This window comes from Lepidochelys olivacea (genome assembly GCF_965140295.1).
Source record: "Lepidochelys olivacea isolate rLepOli2 genome assembly, chromosome: 8".
NCBI lineage: Eukaryota > Metazoa > Chordata > Testudines > Cheloniidae > Lepidochelys > Lepidochelys olivacea.
Window position 1 is genome coordinate 20,859,013 of NC_140418.1, and position 13,651 is coordinate 20,872,663.

The following is a 13,651-nucleotide window of genomic DNA, read 5'->3' on the forward strand; positions in this document are numbered from 1 at the left end:
ATAACAGTATAGCTGCTAATTATGGTGTTGACTTTTGTGATATGGACACCTGCCCACTTGGAATTTAACTGAGACCCACCAAATTTATTTCACGTAGAGCCCTCCCCCCGGCTCCCGTCCCAAACAGCTATCGGATGGAAACAACTTTTATTCACTACTGACCTCGACCAGATTTGCAGCAGTGATCTAGAAATGATGGAGTCTGTTATGTCCTGAGTCAGCCAGTTCTTCGCCTGTCCCAAGTTTCAAAAATAATTATCTGCCCGGTATGTTGAATAACTCCCTCTCCTTATATGTCTCTTACAGTTTTTTGGGAACTCCATGTCATAAGGAAAAGGTACATTAGCACAAGCATTTCATCTGCGATTAGTGTAAATAACCCCGGCCTCGAATGTTATTGAGATTTTCAGCTTGGTTTTGTTAAGACCCGTTGCTGAGGCCCAGCTATCTTGGCTCAGGTATAAACAGCTTATCTGGGATGTGGGGTACCTCATTTTGACAAAAGTTCATGAGGCCTCACTTGCATTGTAGCAATGGGCTTCAAATATGCTCCTTTGTTTGTTAAGGAACTGCCAGTCTGTAGGCCTGATCTTGACCCACTAAAGTCAACGGCAATATTCCCATTTGCTTCCTGAGTACAGGATTGAACCCTAAAAGAACAACAGCATGACTCTTCCTCTTGGAGTGAATCTTGGACATAAACCATAAAGCCTGCTGCAGTTTCCACGATATGCATCTGAGGAAGTGAGCTGTAGCTCACGAAAGCTCATGCTCTAATAAATTGGTTAGTCTCTAAGGTGCCACAAGTCCTCCTTTTCTTTTTGCGAAACCACAGACAGTTACTTTCTGTCTCTGGAATGTTGTAGCAATTTCTAGATAGGTTTTCTTGACATCTTGTATTATTTACCATATACCTTTTCCTCTTTCTTCCAAGTTCCTGAGACAGCATTGCTTTTCTGGCTTATGTACATAGCTATATGAATTAGAGAGATACTGGCTGTACTTTTAATTGAGTGAGAGTCTCAAGTAAGATTTCTTTTTTTTTTTAATTATTGAAACAAACATTTTCAAAGAACACTGTATTATCTTATGGTGCAATTGTTACACCCTAGTAAATTTGCTCTTAATAGTTTAACTGGCATTTAGATAATCTAGTGATAATACTAATATTTGGCACTTAAATAGTGCTTTTAATCCCCCAACATTTACTAACCTTGACTAATTAATCCTCCAACACTCTTAGGAGATATGAAGATCTTGCTGAGTCACAGAAATGTTAGATGAATTGTCCAAGGGCACAGAGAATTAGTCAAGACCATGGATTAGAATTTAGAATCCTAGTCCTGTCTGGCTGTCTCCTTAACAGTTAAGGAATTTCTGTAAATATGTCAGGAAAGCTAATTTGTATCTAAGTAATGCACAATAATTGGAGCAATTAAAATTGTTTAGAGTTAAGATTAAGAAGTCACTTCATGAGTTGATTGGAGACCTCCAGGGGATTCTGTTTACTATAATATAAATATTTCTAGTTCTTATGCCACATCCATCCTGGTAGTTTGAGTGTTTGTATTGGAAAACTGGACCAGAAGCGGAATATGCCGTGCCTCTAGATAGATCTAACTCATACATGGGCAGTAGTGACTGAATCTCCTCACCAACTGGTATTTGTTCACTGACCTGTATGAAATGAGCTGGTGGTCTCAGGGCTGTCCCCAGCAGATGGATGTCTGTCACAAAAGCAACCCAAACTTATCTAACGGACATCCTTGTTGGTAAGCATAACGGAGAGACCAAGGATCGAATGGAACCCAGAAAGGGAAATCGGGCTTGTCTCGTTTATGTGACAGTGGTTGTGGTAATTCTGTGTTGCAGCCTGTGTTGGAACTATTCTGTGGGGTAAATAGATGATTCCGGTCTTGAGGGTCATCTCAGACCTTTTGGCACTGAAGTCAGATTTCAGGAGGAAAAAATACATCATCTGGCCTTTATTAATTGAACACGAAACAGATAAGAATATGTATATGCCGAAATAAAAACTGTTCAATGAATGCAGTGTTGAGCTGGATTTGGCTCAGTTGCACCAGTGTAAATATAGTAAACTCCATAAACTTCAATAGAGCTGTTCCAATTTACACCTGCTGAGAACTTGGCTCTCTAGCTCTAATTACAAAGGTGTTCAGAGCTAGCCTTATCCACTGGCTAGGGCACTGTGGTGGAGAGTTAAAATACTGGGGTTCTAATCTTGGCTCTGGCACTGATCTATTTTGTGAGCTTGGGCAAGTTGCAGAACTTCTGGGCCTCAGTTTCCCCATCTCTAAAATAGAGATGATAGGTCTCGTATAGCAATTTTCAGTTGTACATCTAAAAGCACATTACAAAGGAGTTAAAGGTTTTTGAAGGGGTAATAATACTTAGCCATCAGGAACCTCCTTCTTAAAAGTTAATGAAATGGAGAGTTACAGGTATTTGAGGCAGTTAGTGATATTAAACAATGCATGTTTGCAGTATTGATGATCACCCAGTGCAGTAATTTTTTCGCCATTGTTCTCTTTGTTGGAGGTGGGTAATGAATACACAGTCACCTGGTGCAATTGTAATTGATCCCTCTGTGCCCATATGGTAGACGAGTCCCATTTCTGTCCTTTGGGAATTTGAAACCACTCTTGTTCTCGGGTTGGGTTTCCCTGAGGAGAGCTCAGATACCCAGCACAGGAACCTCTCCAGGAAAACTGCCTCCTTAGCAACCAGGAAAGTGGCAGGCGTCCTTCTAGTGCTTGGAACTCAGACTATTCCAGGGCCAGCTGCTGCTGCTGTGTCCTTCTCCCCAGTTTAGGGCTTGAGCGACTGATCCTTCCCTGGCTGCCATGATGGAAAGAGGCTTTGTGGAGATAAGTGGCTCAGGAAAGCGTATGGGCACTTACGGCACAATGTCTCTGAGAAACGAAGCAAAGACTGGGAGGGGCAGCCATTTCCAAGGTAAGAAATGGATCCTCAAAGCATGCCTTTAATGCTCTGTACCTAACACTGCAAGACTTGATTTACCAAACACAGGTTTGTGGGAGTCTGGTCATCTACTAGTCGTCGTTTCTGAAGCATTAATAATTCATCTAGAAGAAAATGCATGAACCCCAGGTCCTGATCGCAAGTGGGCATTAAAGATCCACAGCAACTTTGATATTGTTTAGCCCCAGTGTCCTGGACAAATTCTAATGCTTATGTTCTGCCTCTTAACAGAGGCTCAGTTGTACTGGGTTATGTGCTATTAAATGGCTGTTCCCTTCCACTGGAGGGATGACTCTGCATTTTTCTGTAAATCGGTATACCTCCATTGACTTAGGTGGAACCAAGCTGATTTACATCCGCTGAGAATCTAGCTCCCCATTTGGAGTGTATTTGGGCTATTTCTAGAATTTTCCTTTTAAAAGAGCAAAATGTCTACCCATCTTCTATGGGGCAGAAACCTAGCTTCCTACCCAGTTACTGGCAAAGGAAGAATGTGTGCTATAGAGTTCTGTGGAGCATGCTCAACAAGCACGAGAGCACTGAGCAATTCAGTTTGACCCCATCTGCTTTCTCCCATCTGCACTTATTACCTGGTGTGTGAGGGAGGTACCATTGTACCATTCAGGACTCTGTTCGTGTTGCAAAGTGAGGGGAGGTATAGCTTCGATCTGACTCTTCTGACCGGAGCCATCTGTAATGAGCTGAATTTGTTTCCTATCAAATTGCATGACGTTTTGTTACACTGTGTTGTCTGGTGCCAGAGCTCATAGGAAAAGGTGGATCGTACGGAGAATTGCTCATGCTTGGATTTTGCCTCTCTGGTATAGGCTAGGGGGAGAACCTTCCCAGGCCTCAATTTCCCTTTGCAGTGTGTCAAGTACCCAGTGTTCTTTAGGACCCAGATGATGTTAACGTGCAAATGATTGGATCTGTTCTCCAGTCTCCCATAAGTTGATTTTAACAATACCTGTAAGCCCCTCTCACCCAAATGTCTGTTGGCTCACAGATATTGCCAGCCTAAAGAGAATAGAAGCGTAATTTTTTGTGCTATAGCTTATGGACTACATGGGCTCTTAATATTCATAGGCTAAAGTGAGTTTTCTGTGCTTTGAGACACATTCTGCTCTGCAGATGGCAGATGGACGCTGATCTTGTTGTACACAAGATGAAATGGTTTAACCAGGGGATTGATATGTGCAAGTCTGATCACCTCTGCCTCACTAGGCTGTTAAAATGTGGCCCAGGAGCTTGTTAAGAAACAGTCCTTCCAGTGCTCCCAGACTGAGGTAGAACACATTTGCCGTTGTGACATTGAAAGAATCCTTTTTGGTGCTATTTTGCAGGCTCCTATCTGTAGAGCTTAAGTAAAATAAATACACTATCAAATCCAGCAACATTGTGCTCTGCTAATGGAACTCCAGCTCCGATAAGGCGCACAGCTGTCCTCAGCCCTTCTTTAAGAATTTAAGAGCGGCCATACTGGCTCAGACCAAAGATCCATCTAGCCCATTATCCTCTCTTCCAGCAATGGCCAATGTCAGGTGCCCCAGAGGGAATGAACAGAACAGGTAATCATCAAGTGATTGATCCCCATTCCCAGCTTCTGGCAAACAGAGGCTAGGAACACAGTCCCTGCACATCCTGGCTAATAGCCATTGATGGACCTATCCTCCATGATTTATCTAGTTCTTTTTTGAACCCTGTTATAGTCTTGGCCTTCATAATATCCTCTGGCAACGAGTTCCACAGGTTGACTGTACGTTGTATGAAGAAATACTTCCTTTTGTTTGTTTTTAAACCTGCGGCATATTTATTTCATTTGGTGACCCCCTAGTTCTTGTGTTGTGAGAAGGAGTAAACAACACTTCCTTATTTACTTTCTCCACACCAGTCATGATTTTGTGGACCTCTATCATGTCCCCCCTTAGCTGTCTCTTTTCCAAGCTGAAAAGTCCCAATTTTATTATTCTCTCCTCATACGGAAGCTGTTCCATACCTCTAATCTTTTTTGTCACCCTTCTTTGAACTTTCTCCACTTCCAATATATATATTTTTCAGATGGGGCAACCACATTTGCGTGCAGTATTCAAGATGTGGACATACCATGGATTTATATAGGGGCAATATGATATTTTCTGTCTTATTATCTATCCCTTTCTTAATGATTCCCAACATTCTGTTAGCCTTTTTGAATGCCGCTGCACATGGAATGGATGTTTTCAGAGAACTATCCACAATGACTCCAAGATTTCTTTCTTGAGTAGTAACAGCTAATTTAGACCACATCATTTTATGTGTATAGTTGGGATGATGTTTTCCAGTGTGCATTACTTTGCATTTATCAACACTGAATTTCATCTGCCATTTTGTTGCCCAGTCACCCAGTTTTGTGAGATCCCTTTGTAACTTTTTGCAGTCTGCTTGGGGACTTAACTATCTTGAGTAGTTTTGTATCGTGTGCAAATGTTGCCACCTCTCTGTTTACCCCTTTTACCAGATGATTTATGAATATGTTAAATAGTACTGGTCCCAGTACAGACCCATGGGGGACACCACTGTTTACCTCTCTCCATTCTGAAAACTGACAATTTATTCCGACCCTTTGTTTCCTATCTTTTAACCAGTTATCATTTCATGAGAGGACCTTCCCTCTTATCCAATGGCAGCTTACTTTGCTTAAGAGCCTTTGGTGAGGGACCTGGTCAAAGGCTCTCTGAAAATGTAAGTACACTATATACACTGGATTCCCCTTGTTCACATGCTTGTTGACCCCCTCAGAGAAATCTAGTAGACTGGTGAGGCATGATTTCCATTTACAAAACCCATGTTGACTCTTTCCCAACATATTATCTTCATCTATGTGCCTGATATTCTGTTCTTTACTATAGTTTCTACCTGCAGCAGATCGATCTCCCCAAAATTGAGGTTAGCTAACCATCACACCAATCTCCTTGGATGCCACTGTGATTTTGAGGCTTCTTCTTTATGTTAACAAGACTTGTGTCCTCTTCTGTAAGCTCTTTTGTGTTGCTGACGAATGGAAAGCTTGTACTGGTGGTGGCTTTGACACACTGAGTGACCTTTTCTTTTTCAAAAAGGGCCTTCAGAAGTCATATTTTGGAATTTTGACCTTTTTTAATAGCACCCATCTGAGAACTCTAAATGCTTGCAAAGGTTGATTCTCACAGTACTTCCCTAAACCACATTGTCTCCATTTTACAGATAGGGAAACAGAGGCATGGACAAAACTTAAGCAAGTCATTAGAGGTCAAGCAGTGGGACGGCGGCTGAGCTGGGAATAGGACCCAGGAGTCCTGTCCCTGTTCACTTTCTTTACCACTAAACCAAACTCCATCTGACAAAGTTTGAGCACATGAGGATCTGCAGAACAAGCACATAGGTTTGGGACTGAATGGTTTTGAGAGAGATCTATATTTTATAGAAGGAACTAGTAGCTGAATGCCCATGCTGTCGCACGGGCATGGCAGTTGGGCCAGGTAATCCACCCTCTGTGTAGTCTGCCTCACAGAACCAATGAAATTGTAAGGGTGATGACTGGTTGAGTTACGTCTGATATCACAGTGGTCTAGGACGCTTGGCATGGCATAGATGCACGGGCATAATTTGCAAAGTCAAAATGGCCGAAAACTTAAGAATTGGATGGAAACAGATCATGTATCTCAATGATTGAACCTAGTGACATTCTGAACAAAAAGAGCTCAGCCATGCTTATAGCTGTTTCCATCACTTCACTGACATTCTAGGCTTCAGTGTGACAATTCTGGAACCTTATATATTGATACCTGCCTTTTCTCAGAGAGGTTCAAGGCACTTGGCTTTCACTGTGTACCTCCCACAAGATGCCCATGGCTTGCAGGCATCTGCTCTAGCCATACACCCTCTTGTGGGTGTTTTGGTTAGGTGACAGTGCAGCTTCACTTCATACCAAGAAGAAAAGGGGAGCTGAATATAGGAGGTCGGGTGTGTATAACGTATTCATTCTGTCATCTTCCTGGGCTGTCTTCATTGCCTTTTTGTTTTCTTGAGACATTTTGGAGCAAATCGGTACCGGCACATTCTGTTCTGTGGCTCAGTGATTAGCCTGGTTGTAGGATACACAGAATAGCTGCACTTTAAGTTTAATCTCTCTTCATCAGATTAGTTATCAGGTTGCAGCCTGTGGAGGACGAGGTTAGCAAAATGTAATATGCCAGATATATGGGCTATGCTGTTTATCTAAAACCTGAAATCCTAAACCCGGCCACCCAGGCATCAACTGTAGGATTGCAGCGAAAGAACTTGTTACGGATTGTTCTCTGAGGAATCATGTTAGCGAAGGGGCTGCTATCATTGGCAAAGAGCCTAAAACTGGCTCCAATTTAAAAAAAAAAAAAAAAAAAATCACAGATGCCTGAAGTCTTTACTCTGTTTTTGCTTAGTCCTTCTGCAGGGAAAAAAATGGTATTGGCATCAGTCTCTGGGGTTGTCATTTGGGCACCTGTGCTCGCAGCATTGCATCCTGCTTAAAAAGGAGGAAGACAAGAGTCAGGAGCTTTGCAGAATACTATCCAATTTGGCCTCTGATCACACATTTACTTGCATCACTTCATATTTCCTTTGTCTGACCTTTCCCCTTGAATGCTAGGCAGTCCAAAGGACCTCTGTGTCCATATGAGATGCACGCTATGCACTTGGATTATTTCTTCACAAACCAGATTTACTGCTTATATGCACCCCAGCCCTGAACTGAAGGGACCCTTTCTGTGAAAAAGCAGCAGGATTTGTCTCAACCTTTCACATTTGTCTCCTGGGAGTAGAAATGATTTTGCACAGGTCTGTGGGGGGCGGGGGAGCGGATGGGGTTTCCCCTAGCTAGAATCTGCTTTTCTTACCCTCAGCCTCTGACAGTTCTGAAAACAGTCCGTGTTAGCGCTATGAAACCAACCAAAATAAAACAGCAAAAAAGGGGAGACGCTGTATACATAATAAAATCTCAAAGAAGCAGCAAGTGGTGGTGGGGGGGGGGGTTGTTTTTTTCATTTAAATTGCTAAATCCTGAAGTATAGGTGCTGGAACTAGGGGTGCGTGGGGTGCTGCAGCGCCCCCTGGATTGAAGTGGTTTCCATCATATACAGAGTTTACAATTTGGTTTAATGGCTCTCAGCACCCCCACTATACAAATTGTTCCAGCACCCCGTCCTGAAGCAATGAACAGGCAAACTTGATCTTCCCCATTGTCATTTCTTGATTAGAAACCTCTTGACCGAATGAGCCTGAGAATGTGGCTTTGTGGGTCTCTGTTTAATGATAAGATTCTGAGGGCGCAGGAGGTGCTGGGGTTAGAGGAGCAAGTTTCTTTATGTTCCAGATGGTCAAAGCTGCACACAATGAATCTCATATGTGGCAGAATTCCATCCCAAGGCCATGATCCTGCAGATGCTTACAGCTGAGCGAATATAGTGTTTATTGCCATAGGTAGTCCCAAATGAATTTTTTGGGGCTACTCGTGGAAAGTAGTGCTGTTTTGTAGGGAGAATTTACAGACTTGGGTCCTAAGTATCTTTTGTAGCCTTAAGGGTCCAATCTCACAAGGTTCTGAGCATCCTCCACTCACACTGACATCTGTGGAAAATAAGGGCAGTCAGGACCTACCTCTCAGGAGATGCTTACTACCTTACAGGTGGAGGAACATGTGCAGGAACCTGTTTCTAGCCTAGCTATTCCTGTGAAGAGCAGGCTAGAAATGTCTATAATCTATATATCTACGCAGGCTAGTCTCTGTCCAGTAGCCCACTCATCTCTCTGTTGAGTTTTACATTCCAGAAATTCGGCTGGATCACTTTCCACCCCCTCCCCACTCTTTGTTTTAAAAATGTGAAATCTCTGCTAACGTGCCAACCACAACAAACAATGGAGCATCCTGTCTCCTGCTAATCTTCCCCTGTCAGCTCTCCCTTGGGCAGGGTTTAGCTCTGGGGATGGATCCTAGCCTGGGTTTCGGATATTTGTGCACTTACACTTCGGAGAACAGTGATAAACAAACAATTCCTCTCCTCTTCTCCCTGCTTCCCCCATGGAGCAGTGCCTAATTCTTGCTGTGTATGGGCCTGGAGGCTGTTTATAGACCATACTGCATGTTTGTGCATGGAGTTCATCTCCCCTAGTGAAGACAGATTAAACAGCAGGGTGAATAGACCTCTTATGTGAACTGTGGGATTTCTAACATAGATATGTTGCCAAGACCAAGTCAGACAAATTGGTAGCACAGCAGTGTTTCTCATTAGATGTACATGGAAATTCCTGCCTCACTGATAATGCAGTTTCCTTTGCAATGGAAACCATTTGGGAGTAGCCATCAGGTCTGCATTCAACAGGCTGTGCTTTGTCCCTCTCCCTTTCTTTTGGACGTCACTCCTCATATACCCCTGAGAGCCTTTGAAATAAAGGTACAAGTCTTTTGTATTAGCATCCGAAAGCCACCTTGGGTATTAGCATGTTGATGTATTTTGCTCAGTGGAAACCAGATTACTGTGGCCTCTCTTCTCTGGCTCAGTATGTTACAAATGGCAGTGGAGTATATTTGCTGGGCCAATGGTTGTGGTTCCCATCTCCTGACCTGTGGCAAATTATTTCAAAGCATGCACATACAATTACCTGCCTTCCTGCACACAATGGCTTTCTCTGCTACAGGTATTGGCCATTAAGATATAGCTGTCCGTATCCCAGTTTAAATTGGTACCATTGGATGTGTCTCTGTGTTTCCTTGCTTGATTATTCCACAGATTATTCTCTTAATCCAGAGATCTCTCCTTTTGCCCTAACCTTGGGGTATGTCTGCACTGCCTCTGAGTGAGCCTCCTAGCCCGGGTCTGCAGTCCATGCTAGCGGGGTATGCACTCAGACTAAACAGCCATGTGGACATAATTTTGGTGTTGCGACTCGGGCTGTAGCTTGGACTCTCAAGCCTTGGGAGGGAGGGGCCTAGAGAGACTGAGCTCCAGCCTGAATTGCAGTGTCTACACAGCTATTTTTAGGCCACTAGCATGAGCCCTGCTAGCACAAGTCTGTCAACCTAGGTTGGCTCCCTGATGAAGTATAGACACATCTGAAGTATCTGCCCTTTCCATATTTTTCAGTAGTACCAGAGCGGAAGGATGGACTTGTGACTTAAGGCACTGAACAGGGAATCATTTCCTGACTCTGCCACGGACTTTCTGAGAGACCTTGGCTAAGGCACGTAACTGCTCTGTGCCTCAGTTTGCCCTGCAAAATGAAAGTAACAAGTATGTATATAAAATGCCTGTCACAGTTGGGTCCCAATCTTGGTTGGGGTGCTACTGTAACATAAATAGTGTCCAGTATTAATTCTCGAGACAAGCACCATTCAGTCTCATTGTTTGAGCCAGTGTCTATGTGGTAAATTTTCAAGGAAAATCCCAGCAATAAATTCAGCAAAGGGGTGCGGAGCAAACTGGGTGGGTCCTTTGGTTCCTGCCTGCAGAATGAAGGAGACATTTAGTATTCAGATCCATGTCTCCTTTCTCCTGCTGTCCATGACGCGCACATACAGCTCATACAAAGAGGTTAATGTTTGTTTAGTTTGTTACTAAAAATACTATTGCTGTATTTGGCGGGGGGCGGGGGGGAGTAACAATCTGATAAGCCACACAATCCCACTGCAGCAAAGGGACTTTGTGTGTGTGGCCGTCTAGACGGTGCGACTGGCTTCAATGGCATTTGCTCTTGGGACTTCTCGACTTTCTTTGTGTTAGGAGGAAGTCGCCAAGCAGCTAGTATTGTTCTGGATGGGGGGAAACCTTTTTTTCCCTCTTGTTTGGATGGGGAGCTTGTCAGGGATATCTTTATTCCATCATGCTGGACTTAACAGAAACTAAACAAATCTTTCCCCTGATCTGTACTGTGGCTATGAGTTATGGGTTAGACACGTTGGCATCACGTGAAAATGACCCTTCTTAGTTGACTGCAGATGGTTCTCTGAAACCTGCAATAGTGACACAATGGCAGTTTGTGCTTTGGCAATATGAGAAGATCACTGTGTTTTGAGTGATCTTGCGTGAGGGAGATGTAACAAGATGCCACTTTAGTTTCAGGGCTGGTTTATTGGGCGATTTGCCCGTAGAGCTGGCCTAGATGAGCATCTCCCAATTTTCTTGTGGAAGCAAGAAATGCTAGCACTGTTCTCCTCCCCATTGACTCCTTCCCCTGTAGTGTAGCCTGTAGGGGTGTTGCATTGTTCCAGCAGCTGAACCATATGGGCCAGCCACAAATCAGTCTGCGAACTCCTTCTAGTGAGGATCACATCTATAGATAACCTGGGCAGCAATGACTGGCTGTCAAGATGTGTGGGTTTTTTTCCCATGGCTCATAGATAGTCACCCTAAGATGAGGTCATATGAGACTGGGGAGGCCCTGGCAAGGTTAGTTTATGTGAATTTCCTGGCTGGTGCTCTAGAGCAGAGGTTCTCAAACGTGGTCCGCAGAAAACCGTGTTCTGTGAGCTCCATTCAGGTGGTCTGCGGATAGTTCCCTCTAAGGTGTGCGCATGAAGGGCCACCCACCTAATTAGTGGAGCTGCACAGGCATGGCTCCACTAATTAGGTGCCTGGACCCTGGAGAAGACACACATGTAAGGTGAGGTGGTGGCCTTGGGGGGAATAGGGGAGTAGGTGGGAGGGGGCAGCAGGGTGAGAAAAGAGGGTGGTGGTGGGGAATTTGGGATGTGCAGGGCTGCAGCAGCCAGAGAAAGAGGCGACTTTCCCCAGCTCCAGGGCTGTGGCTGCTGGGAAGTGACGGCCCTCCTTCCAAGCTTCAGCTCTGTGGCTGCTGTGGCGGGGGAGAGAGGGAGAGACCCCTCCCCCTTCGCAGCCCCGGCTCAGGGGGCTGCCGCGGCAGGGGACAGAGGGCACATCCATCGCATTAGAAAGGTAAGACTACTGATATTGAAATATGAGTTGTGTGCTTTTATTTGTAGAACAAAAGAGTTAATTATTATTACATTTTTTCTTATGTATAGCGCTGTTATCCAAAGCGCTTTACAATAGTTGGAAAGATCATTAAGTGGTCCGCTGAGACCCTCAGCAATTTTCAAGTGGTCCGTGGGAAAAGAAAGTTTGAGAACCGCTGCTCTAGAACGTATAATGAGAATGATTTACCTCTTATGTAGCACCTCTCTGTTGCTACAGTAACATATTCATAGGAAAGCTGTCAGGATCAGGACATAGATATTTAAGCCAAAGTTTACTTCAGTCAGTGCAAGGTGTTATGGGATACTTAGCCAAACTGACCTATACCTTTACTATAATCTTGGTCACTTATGCTATTTGTGCTTAATGCGTATGAATATACATGGTGTGGAGAATACATATTATTCTGATATATATGCTAGCCAGCATGTATTGGTCAGCAGTCAGTGAATGGATACAGAGCCTCTCCTTACACATGCTCATACTCAAACAGCCTTTTGTCTTTATTCGTAGCCAGGGTGGGACCTAAAGGCTCTTAATGCCCACTGGCATTGGTACATTTTCTCTTATCAGATCCAACCAACTTACTATACCCAATGCTCTGCTGTCATGGTATTTATCCAAAAGGTATTGTCTGGGGTTTCATAAGAAAGCTAAGAACATGTTGGTTATTAATATCATTGTACAATGCATGTGTTAATGTTATGTTTGAGATTATGAATTCCTTCTGTATGATTTGCTAGAACATGTTGAAGACTAGACAGGCTAGCTTTGGTAATGGTGATAAAACCAGTCTGTGCTAGACAAATGAATGTGAGTTTACCCCAGTTCAAGTTTTAGCAGTAAACAAAGCCATCAAGCTAAACCAGCGCCTGGTTATCCTGATCCTGAAATCAAGAGACAGATGGTTCCTGCCTATGGTTGCCAATTCTGGTTGGACGTATTCCTGGGGGTTTCATCACATAACATAATATTTAATTCAATATTAATCTTTAATTCCTGGAGACTCCAGGAGAATCCTAGAGGGTTGGCAACCCTATTCCTGTCCCACTTAAGACACTGAATTCCTAGGAGGCCTTCGTGACTTGGAAGACCAAGACTATCCCATTTGGGGATGTAAGGAACAGAGAGACTCTATTTTTATTCTTAATCTTTGGAGACAAAGGAACCAAGTGATTGGATCTCTGTGATGGATCCTGGGCAGTAAAAGCTGGAAAGAAGACTATTGGTGAGAGAAACCATCTTGAACTAAGATGGTATCTTGCTAGATTAAGTCTTAGTCTTTTCGGGGGGGGGGGGGGGTTCACTTTTATTTGCTTGTAACCATTTCTACCTTTATCTCTTTTATTTGGTATCCCTTAATCCCTGTTCTTTTATTAATAAACGTGTTTTGCTTTCATTATAAATCATCAGTGCTGTGTAAGTTCAGTGAAGTGTGTGCATCTGGAAAGCTGACAGGTTGGAGTGTTTTACTGTCTCTGTAGAGGCAGCGAACCCTAACTTTTTATCTGTGAGGGTCTAATGAGGGGGACTTGTCTCTGCAATAGGATGGCTTTAGGGCCAGCTCAGGGCTGGAAAGGTACTAAGGTCAGCCTGCAAGGTGGGCAAAGCCAGGTTGGGCAAAGCCAGGATGAGGCTTGTGAGCTGCTGGCCGCCTGTGTGGG

General features: G+C 43.8%; 1 protein-coding gene across 4 annotated transcripts in view; it reads left to right on the forward strand.

The window, feature by feature from the left end:
- NEURL1B (neuralized E3 ubiquitin protein ligase 1B) overlaps nucleotides 1-13,651 on the forward strand; it is a 215,681-nt gene that overhangs the window by 65,938 nt on the left and 136,092 nt on the right. Inside the window, exon 1 of one of the 4 annotated variants that reach the window (XM_084636218.1) lies at nucleotides 2,851-2,976. The exons of the other annotated variants lie outside the window; for them this stretch is intronic. Within the exon in view, the coding sequence (XP_084492344.1) occupies nucleotides 2,865-2,976 (112 nt within the window). The 5' untranslated portion in view covers nucleotides 2,851-2,864. Of the gene's footprint in view, nucleotides 1-2,850; nucleotides 2,977-13,651 lie in introns of those variants that run through there. 4 annotated transcript variants of the gene reach the window in all.